Here is a 19,542-nt window from a genome sequence, read left to right as displayed (position 1 = left end):
ATTGAATGAATGAATCCGTCCTTTTTGACTTAATAATAAGAATGATGGTATTTATTAAGCGCTTACTATGTGCCAAGCACTGTTCTAGCCGATTGCCCTTTGCAGTTGTTTCGGATATTTAACTCCCGCCTCAAGCCCCGTGTCCTGCCGCCTCCCTCGTCTCTTGTCCCTAATGACCTGGCCACCTACTTTACTGAGAAAATTGAAACCATCAGCTATGATCTCCCTAAAATCTTCCCTGCTCCTCTCCAGTCCCTCCCTTCTCCTGCCCCTTCTTCAACTCTCCCATCTTTCCCAGCACTGTCTCGAGAGGCGATCTCCCGTCTCTTCTCCAAATCCACCCCCTCTACCTGCGCCTCTGATCCCATCCCTTCATAGCTTATCGAAACACTTTGCCCCCTCCCTTCTTCCCTCCCTGACAGTCACCTTCAACTGTTCACTCTCCAATGGCTTCTTCCCCACTGCTTTCAAATATGCTCATGTCTCCCCTATACTAAAAAAACAAAAACCCCTCCCTTGACTTATCGGCTCCCTCCCTCCCATCTCCCTCCTACCATTCCTCTCCAAAATCCTTCAGCGAGTTGTCCATTTCCTCTCCTCCAATTCTCTCTTTGACCCTTCCAATCTGATTCCCAATCAGATGTAAATCAGATGTAATCAGATCTGATCAGATCAGATGTATATTGTACATATTTATTTGTACAATATCTACAATATTTGTATTGTATTTGTACAATATGTAATTGTACATATTTATTACTCTATTTATTTATTTATTTTACTTGTACACATCTATTCTATTTATTTTATTTTGTTGGTATGTTTGGTTTTGTTCTCTGTCTCCCCCTTTTAGACTGTGAGCCCACTGTTGGGTAGGGACTGTCTCTATATGTTGCCAATTTGTACTTCCCAAGCACTTAGTACAGTGCTCTGCACACAGTAAGCACTCAATAAATATGATTGATGATGATGATGATGATGATTCCCCCTCTTTACTCCACAGACACTGCCCTCTCAAAGGTCAGCAATGATCTCCTTCATGTCAAATCCAATGGCCTCTATTCCATCCTAATCCCCCACCACCTCTCAGCTGCTTTTGATATTGTTGACCCCCTTCTGGAAACATTATCCAACTTTGGCTTCTCTGACACTGTCCTCTTCCTGCTTCGTCTCCTATCTCTCTGGATGCTCTTTCTCAGTCTCTTTCGTGGGCTCCTTCTTCCACCCTAACTGCGGGAGCCACTCAAGGCTCAGTTCTGGATCCCCTTCTATTCTCCATCTACACCCACTCCCTTGGAGAACTCATTCCCTCCCATGACTTCAACTACCATTTCTTTGCGGATGATTCCCAAATTTACATCTTAATAATAATAATAATAATAATAATGGCATTTATTAAGCGCTTACTATGTGCAAAGCACTGTTCTAAGTGCTGGGGAGGTTACAAGGTGATCAGGTTGCCCCACGGGGGGCTCACAGTCTTAATCCCCATTTTACAAATGAGGTAACTGAGTCACAGAGAAGTGAAGTGATTTGCCCAAAGTCACACAGCTGACAATTGGCAGAGCTGGGATTTGAACCCATGACTTCTGACTCCAAAGCCCGGGCTCTTTCCACTGAGCCACACTGCTTCTCTGGCCACACTCCTTCTCTATCCTTCCCTATCTATCCATCCCCGATCTCTCTCCTTCCCTACAGTCTCACATTTCCTCCTGCCTTCAGAACATCTCCATTTGGATGTCCTGCTTTCACCTCCAAATGAACATGTCCAAAACAGAACTCCTCATGTCCCAACCCAAACCCTATCCACACATTCAATCTGTCACCAAATCCTGTCCATTCACCCTTCACATCATCACTGAAATCTGCCCTTTCCTCTCCATCCAAACTGCTACCACGTTAATCCAAACACTTATCCTATCCTGCCTCGATTACTTGCATCAGGCCTCCTTGCTGACCTCCCCCCATCCTATCTCACCCCACTCCAGTCCATACTCCGCCCTGCTGCCTGGATCATTTTTCTAGCAGCTGTTCAGTTCATGTTTCTCCACTTCTCAGGAATCCCCAGGGGTTGCCCCTCCACCTCCACATTAAACAGAAACCCCTTACCATTGGCTTTAAAGCACTCAATGACCTTGCCCGCTCCCACCTTACCTCGCTGCTTTCCTATTACAACCCATCCCGCACACTTCACTCCTCTAATGCCAGCTGACTCACTGTACTTTTATGTCATCTATCACACCACCAACCTAACGCCCACATCCTGCCTCTGACCGAGAATGTCCTCCCTCTTCATATCTGATAGATGATCACTCCTCCCACCTTCAAAACCTTCTAGACTGTGAGCCCACTGTTGGGTAGGGACTGTCTCTATATGTTGCCAACTTGTACTTCCCAAGCGCTTAGTACAGTGCTCTGCACACAGTAAGCGCTCAATAAATACAATTGATTGATTGATTATTAAAAGCACATCTCCTCCAGGAGGCCTTCCCTGACTAAGCCCTCATTTCTAATTCTCCCACTCCTTTCTGTACCACCCTTGCATTTGGATTTGCACTCTTTATTCACTCCTCCCTCAGAGAAGCAGCGTGGCTCAGCGGAAAGGGCACGGGCTTTGGAGTCAGAGGTCGTGGGTTCAAATCCCAGCTCCGCCAATTGTCAGCTGTGTGACTTTGGGCAAGTCAGTTAACTTCTCTGTGCCTCAGTTCCCTCATCTGTAAAATGGGGATGAAGACTGTGAGCCCCCCGTGGGACAACCCGATCACCTTGTGTCCTCCCCAGTGCTTAGAACAGTGATTTGCACATAGTAAGTGCTTAATAAATGCCATTATTATTATTATGTACATACCCTTAAAGTATTTATATTAACATCCATCTCCCCCTCTAGACTGTAAGCTCAATATGGGCAGGGAACATCTCTATCAACTCTGTTATATTGTACTCTTCAAAGTGCTTAGTTCAGCGCTTTGCACAAAGTAAGTACTCAATAAACAATCTATTGATTGATTGATTGGCTATCACTGAACTGAGACCACTCTCCCCAAAGTCAACACTGAGTTCCCCCTTGTCAAGTCTACTGGACTCTATTCTCTCCTAATCCCCCTCAAACCTTGACACTTTGGACCACTCCTATCTCCTGGATGACCTTGATTTTACTAGCCCAGTTCTTTCTTGCTTTTCCTCTTTCCTCTCTGGCTGTCCACCCTCAGTCTCTTTTGCCATCTTTTCCTCTATCTCCCTCCTCCACCATCTGTGGGTGTCTCCCAAAGGTTCGATTCTGGGTTCCTTTCTCTGCTTAATGCTTGTCTCCCCCTCAAGACTGTAAGCTCCCTGTGGGCAGGGAACATGTCTACCAACTGTGTGTACTCTCCCAAGCACTTAGCACAGTGCTCTGCATGTAGTTAGCACTCAATAAACTGGATTGATTGATTTTTTCTCTAGTCACTCCCTTGGAGAGCTCATCTGCTCATCCTCTTCCAAATCTACTCGTTGGCAACTCCACATCTCCTGTTCCCTCCAGGATAACAGTAAGGATAACAACTGTGGCATTTGTAAACTGCTTACTATGTGCCAAGCAACTCCAAGAGGATCAGACAGTTCCTGTCCCACCTGGTCTCGCAGTCTAGAACGGATATTTTATCCCCATTTTGCAGATGAGGCAGCTGAGGCCCAGAGGAGCAAAGTGACTTGTCCAAAGGTCACACCGCAGGTAAGTAACAGAGCTGGGATTAGAACCTGGGTCCTCTGATTCGCAGGCCTGGGCTCTTTCCACTAGGCCTCGGTGCTTCTCTCCCCACCAGCACCATAAGCTCAGTATGTCTGAAACTGACCTCCTCACCTTCCCTCATAAATCCTCTCCTCCAGCTAACTTTCCCATCACCACTGACAGTGCCAACATCCTCCCTGTCTCCAAGGCCTGGAGTTTTGACATCATTCTGGAGAGGAAGGGGAGGCAGGGGTTATGGGCAGCCCAAATGAGAGCAAGGAGATGGGGTAGTTGCTGGAAAAGTTTAAATATAATGGAAATGCGAGCATAGTATAGGAAAGACATCTCTCGCAGGGTCCCAAGGTGGCTTGAGCATCATCAGGGAACTCCTACCCTGAGGCGCCAGAAATTCCTGCCCGAGACCGATTTCCAACCCCAGCCAGTCTGCAGCCAGACATCCTTACACGAAATCATCTCCTCCCTCCCCCTTCCTCGGACCCAAGCAATCCCCTCTCACTCCCAAAGGGATCTTCCCCACGTCTGCCTGCCTCTCCAATACTTTTGATAGATTGAATCCTGGGATGACTTTGCCACCAGCAAGAAGTTTCGCTGGGGCTTATCATGATGGTGAGCTCCGTGTGGGACAGGGACTGGGTCCAACCGGATTAGCTTGCATTGTATCCATTCTGACGCTTAGTACAGCGTTTGGTACATAGTAAGCGCTTAACGAATACCACCATCATCATCATCTGAGGATGGCCTGCGGGAGACCATGAGAAGAGGATGACTCCATCCTGCTCTGCCCCTTTTCCCTCTCGCCAAGGTTTCCTCTACCCCTGTCAGGGTTGCACCTGGAGAGTTTCTCGACTACGGGAGGGAGGGTTAAGCAGAGGCCTACCCATTCCATTCCTAGCTTGGGCAGTCTTCTAGACTGTGAGCCCACTGTTGGGTAGGGACCGTCTCTATACGTTGCCAACTTGTACTTCCCAAGCACTTAGGACAGTGCTCTGCACACAGTAAGCGCTCAATAAATACGATTGATTGATTGGGCAGCGGCGGGCAATCTACTACAAGTCACAACCCCCCTTTGCTGGGCAGCAGGGGCACGGGAGAGAGTCGAGGGCGGGAGTTCGAGTTTACTGGGTGGAAGGAGGCGATGGTTAAACCTTCCGTATTTTCACCCAGAAAACTCTATGGATACACTCCCAGAACGACTGCAGATGGAGTCGGGGTGTTCTGGAAGAGATGTGTCCGCGGTGGTCTTGACAAGTTGGCAACTTGTACATCCCAAGCGCTTAGTACAGTGCTCTGCACACAGTAAGCGCTCAATAAATACGATTGAATGACGGGGCTGGCCCAGCCCCAACATTGGCATTTCTAGTTCCACCAGGTTTTGGAATTATTTCCCCCATTGTTACCAAGGAACCTTTTGGTTATATAGGAGGAGTCGTCTCAGGTAATACTACCCAGCTGATTTCTAGGCTTAGTAGTTGTTTTGCTTTGTTGTCTGCCTCCCCCTTCTAGACTGCGAGCCCGTTGTCGGGTAGGGACCGTCTCTATATGTTACCGACGTGTACTTCCCAAGCGCTTAGTACAGTGCTGGACCGTCTCTAGGTGTTGGTGACTTGTGCTTCCCAAGTGCTTAGTCCAGTGCTCTGCACACAGTAAGCGCTCAATAAATACGTTTGAATGAATCAATGAATTTTGTTAACATGTTTTGTTTTGTTGTCTGTCTCCCCCTTCTAGACTGTGAGCCCACTGTTGGGTAGGGACCGTCTCTATATGTTGCCGATTTGGACTTCCCAAGCGCTTAGTACAGTGCTCTGCACACAGTAAGCGCTCAATAAATACGATTGATTGATTGAATGAATGCTCTGCACACAGTAAGCGCTCAATAAATACGTTTGAATGAAAGAATTTTGTTAACATGTTTTGCTTTGTTGTCTGTCTCCCCCTTCTAGACTGTGAGCCCACTGTTGGGTAGGGACCGTCTCTATATGTTGCCGACTTGGACTTCCCAAGCGCTTAGTACAGTGCTCTGCACACAGTACGCGCTCAATAAATACGACTGACTGGATGAATGAATGCTCTGCACACAGTAAGCGCTCAATCAATATGAATGAATGAATGACGGCAGAAGGCAAGGTGCCCCGTGAGGCCGTGAGGCAGTTCTCCGGTCGGCCGCCGGAGGGCGCGGTCGCGCTTTTCGCGGGCCCGCGTCACTCCGACGGGGAGGTGGGGGCGGAGGCCGCGCGTGCGCAGATGCGTCGGCCGTCGCCATGGCGCCCTTTCCGGGCAGGGGCCGAGGCCGCGCGTGCGCAGATGCATCGGCCGTCGCCATGGTGACCTTTCCGGGCAGGGGCGGAGGCCGCGCGTGCGCAGATGCGTCGGCCGTCGCCATGGTGCCCTTTCCGGTCAGGGGCGGAAGTCCTCCCTCCGGCCCATCGGGAAGTGGGCCGCCGAGCGCAGAGCCTGCTGGGAGGCCGCGCTTTGTCTTCGGTGGCGAACAGAAGCCTCCTGAGGTGAGGCCCCCCTCCCTGAAGGGACTCTTCTGTCACACAGTTTTTGGGGGGGAAGAGAGGAGGGAGATGTTTTGGGAAGAGAGAGGCAGGGAAGGTCATTGTCCACTCCATCTTCTGGGAAACTGAATTATGGGGAGTTGATTGTGAGGTGAATGTCAGGGCTGAGAGAGCATGAGTAGGTGGCCTAGAGGCTGGAGAGCTGAAACTGCAGGCATAGTGGTAATTACTCTACTTACTTATTTATTTTACTTGTACTTATCTATTGTATTTTATTTTGTTAATATGTTTGGTTTTGTTCTCTGTCTCCCCCTTCTAGACTGTGAGCCCACTGTTGGGTAGGGACTGTCTCTATATGTTGCCAGCTTGTAATAATAATAATGGCATTTATTAAGTGCTTACTATGTGCAAAGCATTGTTCTAAACGCTGAGGAGGTTACAAGGTGATCGGGTTGTCCCACGGGGGGCTCACAGTCGTAATCCCCATTTTACGGATGAGGTAACTGAGGCCCAGAGAAGTGAAGTGACTTGCCCAAAGTCACACAGCTGACAGTTGAAGGAGCTGGGATTTGAACCCCTGACCTCTGACTCCAAAGCCCGTGCTCTTTCCACTGAGCCACTGTTGTATTTTATTTTGCTAATATGTTTGGCTTTGTTCTCTGTCTCCCCCTTCTAGACTGTGAGCCCGCTGTTAGGTAGGGACTGTCTCTATATGTTGCCAGCTTGTAATAATAATAATAATAATGGCATTTATTAAGCACTTACTATGTGCAAAGCACTGTTCTAAGCGCTGGAGAGGTTACAAGGTGATCAGGTTGTCCCACGGGGGGCTCACAGTCTTATTTTTATGGATGAGGTAACTGAGGCCCAGAGAAGTGAAGTGACTTGCCCAAAGTCACACAGCTGACAGTTGACGGAGCTGGGATTTGAACCCCTGACCTCTGACTCCAAAGCCCGTGCTCTTTCCACTGAGCCACTATTGCATTTTATTTTGTTAATATGTTTGGTTTTGTTCTCTGTCTCCCCCTTCTAGACTGTGAGCCCACTGTTGGGTAGGGACTGTCTCTATATGTTGCCAGCTTGTAATAATGATAATAATAATAATAATAATGATGGCATTTATTAAGTGTTTACTGTGTGCAAAGTACTGTTCTAAGCGCTGGGGAGGTTACAAGGTGATCAGGTTGTCCCACGGGGGGCTCACAGTCTTAATCCCCATTTTACAGATGAGGGAACTGAGGCCCAGAGAAGTGAAGTGACTTGCCCAAAGTCACACAGCTGACAATTGGTGGAGCTGGGATTTGAACCCATGACCTCTGACTTCAAAGCCCGTGCTCTTTCCATCATCAATCGTATTGAGCGCTTACTGTGTGCAGAGCACTGTACTAAGCGCTTTCCACTGAGCCACGCTGCTTCTCTTGTACTTCCTAAGCGCTTAGTACAGTGCTCTGCACACAGTAAGCGCTCAATAAATACGATTGATTGATTGGTAGGAGGAGGAGGAGAAGACCGCAACGACGACGACGACCCAGGACCTGAGCCCCAGCTCCTCCGGGGGCGTTGACCCCAGACGGGGCGGTCCCCAGACCGTTGATCGCTGATCCTTGCCCCCGACCCCCTCTCCTCCGGTCATTGGCCCCGGGCCCGGCCCCATCCTCCCCGATCCCCGCGGCAATGGAGGGATCGAAGTCTTCGAGCAGCACCATGCAGGTGAGCTTCGTGTGCCAGCGCTGCAGCCAGCCCCTGAAGCTGGACACGTCCTTCAAGATCCTGGACCGGGTGACCATCCAGGAACTCACAGGTCAGCCCGGGAGGGCCGACCGAGGGCGGGGAGCGGGGCTGGGGGACTCCCCGGGGGAACCGAGGGGTGGGGAGTGGGGAGACCCACAGGAGCAGCGCCAAAGGGCACCCGAGGTGCCCAAATGAGGGGCAGAGGAAACACCTGAGCGGCTTCCATGTCTTCCTTTAGCTCCGCTGCTCAGCGCAGCCCAGGCGAAACCCACAGAGACCCATGAAGAAGAGCCCAGTGCAGGAGAGGTAATTAGTCCCCCGTCACTCTGGTTTCCGAGCCCTCTGAGAAGGCCAGGCTGCGGCTGAGGAAGCTGTCAGCCCACCCGACACGGGGGGCCCGGACTTACCCTGGCCCGCCTTGGAAATTGAGAACTCTCCGTAGCTTTTTAAAGTTTTTAGTGGTATTTGGTAAGCACTCACTACCTGCCAAGACCGTCCTAAACACCGGGATAGGAATGAGAGAATCACATCCAACCCCATTCCTTCATTCACTCATTGACACGTATTTATTGAGCGCTTACTGTGTGCAGAGTACCGTACTAAGCGCCTGGGAAGTACAGCCCCTGTCTCTCCTGGGGCTCACTTAGACGGAGAGAGAACAGGTATTTATTCATTCAGTCGCATTTATTGAGCGCTTACTGAGTGCAGAGCACTGTATTTAGACCCCATTGTGTAGATGAAGAAGCTGAGAACCGGAGAAATTAAGTAAACTGGCTGAAATGATGCAGCAGGCAAGGGGCAGAGCTGGGCGGAGAACTCAGTTCCTCAAACGCCCTGTCCACTAGGCCACACTGCTTCTCATGTCCTTTGTGTCAGAAGTGGGACGTGAACCCACGTCTGCATACAGGGGCTTGTAAAACACCGGCAGATTGCTCATCACATTTCAGTTTTTCAAGTCCTTGACAAGTACTGTCGGCCTAGAGCCCAGACAGAGGACCAGAATCCTCCACCAGACAGTCCCTGCCCTCGGCAACTCAGTCATTCAGTCGTATTTATTGAATGCTTATTGTGTGCGGGGCACTGTACTGAACGCTTAGCAACTCCCAGGACAAGGTGGGAGGCAGGATGAGCAATAGAAGTTAGAGGACATGAGTAAAGCGGCATTAAAGAGGCAGTGTGATCTAGTGGGAACAGCCTGAGCCCAGAAGTCAGGTGACCTGAGTTCAAATCCTGCCTGTACCACTTGCCCGCTGTGGGATCCTCAACAAGTCACTTCGCTTTTCTGGGTCTCGGTTTCCTTATCTGTAAAATGGGATGAAATACTTATTCTCCCACAGACTGTAAACCCCATTCGGGCCAGGGACCGTGTCTAGCTTGATTACTCTGTATCTATCCCAGTGCTTAGTATAGTGCTCGGCACATAGTAGGCACTAGAAGCAGCACAGTCTAATGGAAGGAACACAGGCCTGGGAGCCAGAGGACATGGGTTCTAATCCCGGCTCCGCCACGTTTGCTCTGTGACCTTGGGCAAGTCACTTGGCCCCTCTGTTCCTCAGTCCCCTCATCTGCAAAATGGGGCCCTATGCAGGACAGGGACTGTGCCCAACCCCATTATCTTGTATGTACCCCAGCACTTAGAACAGTGCTTGGCACACAGTAAGCACTTACCAAATACTACAATTATTATTAGTAGTAAAATTCTATTGTTATTGTCTTTATCCTTATTAGAGTAGATGCAGCGGTGACAGGAATCGGGGGGCGGGGGGAATGCTGAGAGGTTGGAGAGTTGTAGGAGAAGGCAGTCCTGGAGGAGGGGAGCCGTGGGGGAGGGGGCCATTCATCCAGACGGGAGCAGACTGAAAGCAGGACTTATTTTCCTGCTAAATGCCCAACCCGTGTTCCCGGGGGCCCCCCCGGACTACTCTCCTTGAGCGGAGCCGTGGTCAGAACCTCAGACCAGGACTTGGGGCTCGGATGACTCCGATCGGCCCTTTCGTTTCCAGGAGGCCTTTACTGAAACCCGGCAGGACGGCGTCTCCCGAAGATTCATCCCCCCGGCCAGGTGGCAGCCTCTTGCTCGGCTCCTGAGGGGACCCTGGGGGGGCATCTGCACAGAGGGTCTGAACGGGGCATGGGTGTCCTGTCCAACTCCTGTCCCGGTCCGTCCCTCCAACCCCGCACCCGCCAGCGTGCCTTGTCCCGACCCCCACCCAGGTCCAGGGGGTGGGAGGGTGTGGGTGTTGAGGAGCCCGGAGCCCCGGGGGCCGAGGACAGATCTGAGCGGGCAGCGGACTGGAGAGGAGGCCACGGAGTGGCGTGGCTGCAGGCCGGAGCCCGAGTTGGGCCAAGGGTCCTGCCTCTCCTGAGTTGTGTGCCGTGGGCCCGGGATCCCCACCTCTTCCTTCCCCCATCCCTGAGAGAAGTCGAGGGTGAGCCAGGCTTTTCTTTGGCGAGGGCTGGGGATATTGACTCCTCCCCAGAAAGACAGCAGGGACAGCAGGCGCTTGAGTGTCCGGGTGTCTGACCAGGGCACCGGTCTTGCCCTCCCGGACCCTGGGGCCACTGAACCGGACACCGTTTCCAGGATGATGTCCACGGAGAGCGCCAACAGTTTCACCCTGATTGGGGAGGCGTCGGATGGGGGTACCATGGAGAACCTCAGCCGGAGGCTGAAGGTGAGTGTGCTGCGGTGCCACCTGCTATTTCCCGGAAAAGGGGTGCCCCGGGCAGGCCGGGAGGAACCCGGGGCCTCTAGTCCTGAAGGTGGGGTGCGTCCTGCCACTCAGAGCAACCCCCCTGCACCTCCTCCTGCCAGGTCACCGGGGACCTATTCGACATCATGTCGGGCCAGACGGACGTGGACCACCCTCTGTGCGAGGAGTGCACGGACACGCTGTTGGACCAGCTGGATACACAGCTCAACATCACGGAGAACGAGTGCCAGAACTACAAGTAGGTGCCCGCCATGGGGGCAGGGGCCGGGACCCCGGCAGGCAGCCCCTGGAGCCGCCACGGGGCAGGGCGGTTCAGTTTTCCCATCCCGGGTCGTTGAGCCAGTGCCCCCCGGGCCGGTAGAGAGCTCGCCCAGGTCACCTCGGCTGGGGGGCACGGCGCCCGCCCATGCTGCCCATCGTCCTCCCGCTGCCCGCCTGTCATCCCCACCCTGCTCGTCCGCCATCCCCCTGCTGCCCGCCCTCCCCGCAGACGCTGCCTCGAGATCCTGGAGCAGATGAACGAGGAGGATAAAGAGAAGCTGCAGATGGAGCTGAAGGAGCTGATGCTGGAGGAGGAGAGGCTGATCCAGGAGCTGGAGGCCGTGGAGCAGAAACGCCAGGCCGTGGCTGAGAACTTCGAGAAGGTCCAGGCCGAGGCGGAGAGGCTGGACCACGAGGAGGCTCAGTGAGTCCGGGGAAGCGTGGAGGCCCCTTCCCCGGCCCCCTCACCTCCATCCCACCCCGGGTCCTAGCTCGCTGTGGACCGGGAACGGGGTCTGTCACCTCCGGGACGATATCCTCTCCCCGGCGCTCGGTTCACGGCGTGCACCGTGTGTACCCTGCACGCAGCCAGCGCTCAACGAGTCCGATTGGTCGACTGATGGATGGGCACGGGGCCGGGTCCCTCCTGCCTCCTCCGACCCCCTGCCCTGCGGGCTGCCCCCCAGGTACCAGAAGGAGTACAGTGAATTCAAGCGGCAACAGCTGGAGCTGGATGATGAGCTGAAGAGCGTGGACAACCAGATGCGCTACGCCCAGATGCAGCTGGACAAGCTGAAGAAAACCAACGTCTTCAACGCCACGTTCCATATCTGGTAGCGGGGGCCTGCCTGGTGGGGCAGCTCGGGCCCCCGGGGCTTGGTTCTCCCCCTTCCACTGCTCTTTTTCCTCCTCTCTCTCCTCCCTTTCCCACCTTCCCCGCCCACCCTCCAGCTCCGAGGCAGCTTGTCCCGGTTCCTCCGCCTCACTGTCCTTCAGAGCCGGCTTGAGAGCTTTGCGCCCTAGGGCAGGCTGGTCACTCTGGTCCTCGCTCCTCAGGCACAGCGGGCAGTTCGGCACAATCAACACCTTCAGGCTGGGACGCCTGCCCAGCGTCCCCGTGGAGTGGAATGAGATCAACGCGGCGTGGGGACAGACCGTGTTACTGCTTCACGCCTTGGCGAACAAGATGGGCCTGAGGTTCCAGAGGTAGGGAGAGCCCCGGCCGCTGGCCAGCCGATGGGGGCTGGGGGCTTTGGCGGGGGGCTACCGCCTGTTCTGACCGTCTGACTGGTCTCCCCCAGGTACCGCCTGGTCCCTTATGGAAACCACTCGTACCTGGAGTCCCTCACGGACAAATCCAAGGTGTGTAAAGCAGCCGGCCCGAAACTGGCTACCCGTCGTCCTTCCCCACGTGCCAGTCAGCTGGGGGCTATAGTTGGGCCGCGGCCACCATTTCAGGACGGGGAGGCAAAGCGTGTGGGATTAAGGGCGGGCGTCTCAGGCCTGAAGACTAACTTTCGGTCATTCGCATCCTCTCCAGGGCCTCGCGGTCGGGGGGCTGGTGAGGGAGGGGGCTACTCTGTGGAACAGTGTTAAGGACAGCCTTCTACGTCGGGGAAGGCTGAGCTCCCAAGAAGGACGGGTGACTTGACCGGGGCCCCATGGCGGAGCAGGGAATGGGTCCCGGAGCTGTCCGGTTCTTGAGCCCAGTGGGATCAGTTGGAGCCCGGTGGGCGTGGGAGCCCCGAGGAGCGCTGAGCCCTGACCGCCGCTACCCGGGGGGCGGGGGGTGGGGGGGCCTCTGCTCCCGCTCCTGCTCTGGACAGGAGCTGCCCCTCTACTGCTCAGGGGGCCTGCGCTTCTTCTGGGATAACAAGTTTGACCACGCGATGGTAGCATTCCTGGACTGCGTGCAACAGTTCAAAGAAGAAGTGGAGAAAGGAGAGACGCGCTTCTGCCTGCCTTACAGGTCGGTGGGCCCCGAGGCAGCCCAGCGGAGAGTGGGGGCGGGCTCGTTGGCCCTCCCATGGGGCTCGGCGGAGGGCCGGGCCCAGGGGACTGGCCCGGGCCGTATGTGGGGAGCTACCTCCGGAGCCCCCAAACCGGGGGCCACACAGGATGTGGTTCGGGCCCCCCTGGTTTGAGGGTGGTGTTGGCTCAGCCTCCCCCGGCCCTCGGGATCAGACGGCCCGGAAGGAGGGTAGCCAGCGCACCTCACTGCGGCTCGGGGCCCCGAGGCCAGAAGCTGCAGCCTGCGGGCTGCTGTCTGGGACCGGGGGTGGGGCCGGGGCCGAGCTGTGTCTCCTGATTCTCCCTGGGCCTGGCCCGGCGGGGACAGGGGCAGCCACTGTCCTGACGAGCACCTGACGACAATGGGGCTCTTGTGAGGGCAGGCATTTTTGGCTTTTTAGCAAATGCCGGCTCCCTTGCGGGTTGCAGCCAGGGAAAGATCGCAGGCCGCCCCGTGATCAGCCCCGCGGCACGGTTACCTGAGCTCCCCTTTGGCGGAGCGCGGCGGGCCGAGGGGGAGCGGGAGGAGGCGGGGGGAGGGAGCGGCCGAAAGAGCGGAGCTGTGTCTGTATGACAGGATGGACGTGGAGAAAGGCAAGATCGAAGACACGGGGGGGAGCGGGGGCTCCTACTCCATCAAAACCCAGTTCAACTCGGAAGAGCAGTGGACCAAGGCCCTCAAGTTCATGCTGACCAACCTGAAGTGGGGTCTGGCCTGGGTCTCCTCGCAGTTTTATAACAAATGACTCCGTTCCTCTCCTTTCCCCTCCAGGGAAGGCGAGAGTGCTGCCTCAGTGGCTGTAGGCTCTGGTGTGAAGTTGTCAGAAGTTCATTTAATATTAAACCGGACAAAACACTTACAGTCCATTACCCGTCGCGGCCCCTGAAGTGACAAGGCCGAGCGTGGATGTGGGCCGGGCGGCGGCCTGCCTCTCTCCTGAGTGAACCGCAGCTTGTCGGGGTGGAGGTGTGGGGGAGGTCAAGTGCTTTACCTCCGCTCCCAAGGGTTGGAACGAGTCCTGGGCGTCTCCCAGCTGCGGGACGGCGGGCTTTGAGCACGCCCTCCTCTGCCAGAGGACGTGGGAAAGGGTCACGGACCTGGAAATCCAACACTCGTTTGCGCCTCAGGGACGGTCTGGGTCAGGGCCGTGTTGTGGCTCTCTGGCCATCCTGGACATTGGGGAAAAAAGATGCGCTGGCGTGGGTTGTGCCCAGCTGCCCACGCTTACAAAAGCCCCCGGAGACCCGGCCAGCACGGGCACGGCCTCTGTGGGTTTTGGTTCGGGTTCTTCTGGCCCTGGGGAGGAGACAGGATGGCCACGGCTACAGTGGTACCCTGTTTAAGGGATAGGGGCTTCCTACCTCTCTGGGCCCTGAGGGAGCAAGGGAGAAGGAGTTGGGGGTGGGCGGTTTCTTCCACCCCCCAGGCTGAGGCTCAGGACAGACTGCCTCATCTGTCCTGGATTCTGTAGGGAAGCTAAACATTGAACAGGAAAACTTGCCCCACAATCTGTCACGAGAAACAATCCCTCCTGTTCACCCGTCCCCAACCAAGGGCCTCTGCCCAGGGGCTTGGCCAGCCACGTTAACCCTTTCTTAGAGAAGCAGCATGGCATAGTGAAAAGAGCATGGGCTGGGAGCCAGAAGGTCACGGGTTCTAATTCCGGCTCCGCCTCTTGTCTGCCGCGTGACCTTGGGCAAATCACTTCTCTGTGCCTCAGTTATCTGTAAAATGGGGATTGCTTTACACAGGGACCGTGTCCCACCCGATCTGCTTGTATCCACCCCAGCCTTTAGTACAGTGCCTGGCACCTAGTAAGTGCTTAATACCAAAAGTATTAATATTCTCTAAGGCCCAACATGCCCACAGCTGAATTGCTTGCAAAACAAATCCAAGAACCCAACCCGCCTAGCTTTTTTTTTCCCCTTTGGCGGTGGAGTTCCCAGAAGTAGATGATGTGGTGGGAACGGCGAGTGCCACTAACCGGAGTCCCGCGGCCTCACGCGTCCCTGTAGACTGGGGCTGTCAGGTCAGGGGGAGAGGGTTGCCATGGCGGCAGCCACCTCCCCCCCGCTGCCGGCGCGGCTTCTCCGGGGTGCTGGTTCCAACCGTGTGAGTCAGGATTGTGTAAGAGAACTCCGCAATGCTCTCTGGGCTGATGCCAGTGATGCCGTGTAAATGCCCCAAAACCTTCGGAAACACAAACGAGCTGTTCTTCTTCGAGGCACACTGACGTGGTTTGCGTGCACACAGGCACACGCATACATGTACGCATCCACACACCTGTGCACACACACAGGCCAGGTGTGGCCTTTCAAACTGAATATTACCCAAACCCTTCAGTTTCTAGAAAGCCAGTGAGACCCAAGTTTTAGAGTTGTTTTCTGCCAGAATAGATGAGACGGTAGGGGCCTGGCCCACTCTCAAACGCTGTCTGCCCTAAACTCCTTTGGACACGGGCCTGTGTTCAGGCCAGAGAGCGGATGTTGGGCGGCCTTCTGAAGAAAAACGAGGGGAGAAACTGCCTCCTGGAAGTCTTGTCCCATCTCTGTGTGATGGCCCCTGCTGTGATCTCTCCCACGAAGGCCTGGCCTCCACGGGCCCCGGGGAATGAGGAGCTGCGGAGTAGCCCGTCCGCCTGATCGGTGGCCACAGTCCAGCCAGGTCATCCAAGTCCAAAAAAGATCCTTTGGACAGTCAGTTCTCTTTGGCACAATTTGACCCCCAAGTGCCTAATATACTGCTGTCCACATTAAGACTTCAGTACTGTCAATGTTGAGGATAATGATGTCAGTAAATCGTATTTATTGAGCACTTACCATGTGCAGAGCACTGTACTAAGCGCTTGGGAGAGTACAACAGAACAATAAACAGACACATTCCCTGGCCTCGGCAGGTTTACCGAGCATTTGGGGCTTGGATTACTTGGCTGGACCAACTCCGTGGGGGCGAATGAACTGGGTAGTAGTTGGCGTTCCACTTCCTCCAGCCGGAAACAGACTGGGGGGGGTGGGGGGGGCCTCCCCTGGCTCCCCACAATGTGCTGCTCCAATTCTAACCCGTTGAATGCTGTTTGTCCCTTTGGGGATAGGGAGATGCTGAGGCAGCTGGAGGACGTGGGGATGTGACCAAATTGTTCCTGCCCAGTGAGCTCTGCTTCCTACTGCCTTTAGCCCCGCATTGGCTGGGGAAGACCGTCTGGGGAATGAGGTCTGGCGGTGACAGTACCTGGCTCCAGCCCTCCTGGGCGTGGACAAAAGTGCTCGCCGCAATGATTCCTACTGCCAACAGCATGAAGTCTTCTTTCACCGACACAAACTTGGCCCTAGATAATGACAAAAGAAGTTCTGGGGGGTGGGGGGACTAGGGTTTTTTGGTTTGTTTTGTTTTACTGGTGTTTGTTCAGTGCTTACTCTGCCAGGCACTGCACTAAACACTTGGGTGGATACCAGCTAATCAGGTTGGATACAGTCCATGTCCCACATGGGGCTCACTGCCTTAATCCCCATTTGGCAGATGAGGGAACGGAGGCCCAGAGAAGTGAAGCGATTTGCCCAAAGTCACACAGCAGACAAGTGGCGGAGCCAGGCTTAAAACCCAGGTGCTTACGATCCCCAGGCCCGTGCTCTATCCACTAGGCCAAGCTGCTCCTTGTTGGGACGACGCAGCGGCTGAGAGGCTTCTACTGTCCAAATCCAGCATCGGGAAACTTAGGGCACCAAGCGGGCTGGTGGAGGTCTGGGCCAGGCCCCGCGAGCAGCTCAGTCGCTGGCACCGTGGCAAGCTAGCAGGGGTGTCAGCTGGCAATTGCTGAGCCTCCGCCCTCCCTGGTTGGGTCCGGAGGGCTTCCGTCTGCCACCCTGACACTGGTCCCGGCCGCCACAGGGCCTCAACCTCCCAGCTGTCTTTACAGTAATCACCCCCTCTGCTCCCGGAAATCCCGACTCTTTCCCTTTCCCACTTGTTGATGCAACAAGAACTGCCCAGGTGCCTGAACCCAGATATGCTGGGGCCCTGGCTCTAGGTCTCTCAATGACTTGAACACGGATCTGTGCTCCATGAGAGATGCTGAAAACCAGCTGTTGGGTGAGCTGCATGGAGCCGGGGAACCGGGCCTTTGCCCACCGGCCCGGACCCCGGAGGTCCCTGGTGGTCCTGGGGCTCGGAAGCCACCAGCCACGTCCCCTCCCCGGAAGCCCGCTACAAGGTGGGGGTGCTCACCCCTGGAGCTGGCTGGGCGTGGAGTTCTCGATGGAGGCCCTGAGCAGGCTGTCGTAGATGGGGCCGTGCAGCAGGTATACCATGTCCAGCAGGGTCACGCAGGTCCTGTGCAACTGGTTAGTGGGCACCAGGCAGCCGTTGTAGCCTGGGTTTGGGCATGGGCACGGAGTGAGGAGGGGCAGCAGCCACTCTGGCTTTCCCTCAAGTGTACCTGGCAGCCCAGAGGCGGCTTCTACAGGCAGGGCAGCTTGTTCTCTACAAGCATCGGCTAGTGCCACGTGGCGTGAAACCGGCTGCCGGATGCATGCCCGGTGATGCCAGGCACCTGCCACGCTCCTGCCAGCATCCCGCCTCCACGGCACGGCTGCCCAGTGGGCCCGGATCCAGGGGGAAATGGAAAAGGAGGAGAGTGGAGGGAAGAACCTTACCTTTGCTTCACCCGCATCCCCTGCCAAACCACAGGGCTCAGCTGCAGGTGTTCCTTCTCCCCGCCTCGCCTCTTTCTAAACTCCCCCTTGGGAGTTTAGAAAGCTCAGGACAATGCCCAGCAGGGGCTGAGCCCTGAGGCACTTCCCCCTTGCCCCCCATCCCCACTTGGCGCCTATCGTTTGTCGCTGCAGAGGCGTCTGTAACATACCTAGGACCTCCAGGAGCGTCTCCACATACGCCAGGGGAGTGGGCAGGTTGACCTGAAAGTTTAAGGCCTTGAGAACGGCAAGTTCCGACTCCAGCAGTTCCTCTTTGCTGTACGGACTCCCTAAGTCCTGGAGGAAATTCAGGATTGTCACATTGCTGACGATCTGAACAGAGAAAGGGGAGAGGACGGTTTTGCTGCTTCATTCTTCTCTGTAAGCATGGGCAGGGCACTGAAGAAATCTCAGGTTTTGGTTTAACGGGGTGGTAAGGGGGCTGGGAGGGTCCAGGTCATAACTGTGGGCTTTGTTCAGCACTTAAGCACTTTGTCAAGCACTGTACTAAGCACTGGGATAGACACAAGATCGCAGATAGTGGATAGAGCGCTGCCTGGGAGTCAGAAGGACCTGGATTCTAATCCAGGCTCCACCACTTGTCTGCTATTTGACTTTGGGCAAATCATTTCACTTCTCTGTGCCTCAGTCAATCAATCAATCGTATTTATTGAGCGCTTACTGTGTGCAGAGCACTGTACTAAGCGATTGGGAAGTACAAGTTGGCAACATATAGAGACAGTCCCTACCCAACACTGAGCTCACAGTCTAGAAGGGGGAGACAGAGAACAAAACCAAACATATTAACAAAATAAAATAAATAGAATACATATGTACAAGTAAAATAAATAAATAAATAGAGAAATAAATATGTACAAACATATATACATATATACAGGTGCTGTGGGGAAGGGAAGGAGGTAAGACGGTAAGACGGGGAGGATGGAGAGGGAGACAAGGGGGAGAGGAAGGAGGCGGCTTAGTCTGGGAAGGCCTCCTGGAGGAGGTGAGCTCTCAGTAAGGCCTTGAAGGGAGGAAGAGAGCTAGCTTGGCAGATGGGCAGAGGGAGGGCATTCCAGGCCAGGGGGATGACGTGGGCCAGGGGTCGACGGCAGGACAGGCGAGAACGAGGCACGGTGAGGAGATTAGCGGCGGAGGAGCGGAGGGTGCAGGCTGGGCTGGAGAAGGAGAGAAGGGAGGTGACATAGGAGGGGGCCAGGTGATGGACAGCCTTGAAGCCCAGGGTGAGGAGTTTCTGCCTGATGCGCAGATTGATTGGTAGCCACTGGAGATTTTTGAGGAGGGGAGCAACATGCCCAGAGCGTTTCTGGACAAAGACAATCCGGGCAGTGGCGTGAAGTATGGATTGAAGTGGGGAGAGACACGAGGATGGGAGATCAGAGAGGAGGCTGATGCAGTAGTCCAGATGGGACAGGATGAGAGCTTGAATGAGCAGGGTAGCGGTTTGGATGGAGAGGAAAGGGCGGATCTTGGCGATGTTGCGGAGCTGAGACCGGCAGGTTTTGGTGACGGCTTGGATGTGAGGGGTGAATGAGAGAGCGGAGTCGAGGATGACACCAAGTTTGCGGGCTTGTGAGACGGGAAGGATGGTAGTGCCGTCAACAGTGATGGGAAAGTCAGGGAGAGGGCAGGGTTTGGGAGGGAAGACAAGGAGTTCAGTCTTGGACCTGTTGAGTTTTAGGTGGCGGGCAGACATCCAGATGGAGATGTCCTGAAGGCAGGAGGAGATGCGAGCCTGGAGGGAGGGGGAGAGAGCAGGGGCAGAGATGTAGATTTGGGTGTCATCAGCGTAGAGATGATAGTTGAAGCCGTGGGAGCGAATGAGGTCACCAAGGGAGTGAGTGTAGATCGAGAACAGAAGGGGACCAAGCACTGAACCTTGGGGAACCCC

General features: G+C 54.9%; 2 protein-coding genes across 3 annotated transcripts in view; one reads left to right on the top strand and one right to left on the bottom strand.

Annotated features, from left to right (window-relative positions):
* The first annotated feature begins 6,308 nt into the window (after nt 1–6,308).
* Nucleotides 6,309–13,805, top strand: BECN1 (beclin 1). 2 transcript variants are annotated; one of them, XM_038753564.1, is made up of 12 exons: nt 6,309–6,447; nt 7,719–8,026; nt 8,195–8,262; nt 9,960–10,021; nt 10,541–10,631; nt 10,772–10,908; nt 11,161–11,355; nt 11,618–11,764; nt 11,988–12,137; nt 12,233–12,293; nt 12,758–12,900; nt 13,519–13,805. In XM_038753564.1, exons 2-12 carry the CDS (start codon nt 7,900–7,902, stop codon nt 13,685–13,687), a joined length of 1,350 nt encoding a protein of 449 aa, XP_038609492.1. In that variant the 5' UTR covers nt 6,309–6,447; nt 7,719–7,899; the 3' UTR covers nt 13,688–13,805. The 2 variants fall into 2 exon arrangements, with proteins under 2 accessions (XP_038609492.1, XP_038609493.1); XM_038753565.1 differs by having other exon boundaries at nt 6,310–6,447; nt 9,960–10,018.
* Nucleotides 13,755–19,542, bottom strand: part of CNTD1 (cyclin N-terminal domain containing 1) — a 24,760-nt gene continuing 18,972 nt past the window's right edge. The window contains exons 4-8 of the mRNA XM_038753566.1: nt 17,801–17,963; nt 17,164–17,308; nt 16,171–16,267; nt 14,927–15,132; nt 13,755–14,111 (exon numbers count right to left, since the gene is read on the bottom strand). Of these exons, the coding sequence (XP_038609494.1) occupies nt 14,968–15,132; nt 16,171–16,267; nt 17,164–17,308; nt 17,801–17,963 (570 nt within the window). The 3' untranslated portion in view covers nt 13,755–14,111; nt 14,927–14,967. The remainder of the gene's footprint in view (nt 14,112–14,926; nt 15,133–16,170; nt 16,268–17,163; nt 17,309–17,800; nt 17,964–19,542) is intronic.

The sequence above is a fragment of the Tachyglossus aculeatus genome, chromosome 11 (genome assembly GCF_015852505.1).
Source record: "Tachyglossus aculeatus isolate mTacAcu1 chromosome 11, mTacAcu1.pri, whole genome shotgun sequence".
Taxonomy (NCBI): Eukaryota; Metazoa; Chordata; class Mammalia; order Monotremata; family Tachyglossidae; genus Tachyglossus; species Tachyglossus aculeatus.
Note: the sequence above shows the minus strand (reverse complement) of the source record. Positions and strands in the feature narration are given on the sequence as shown.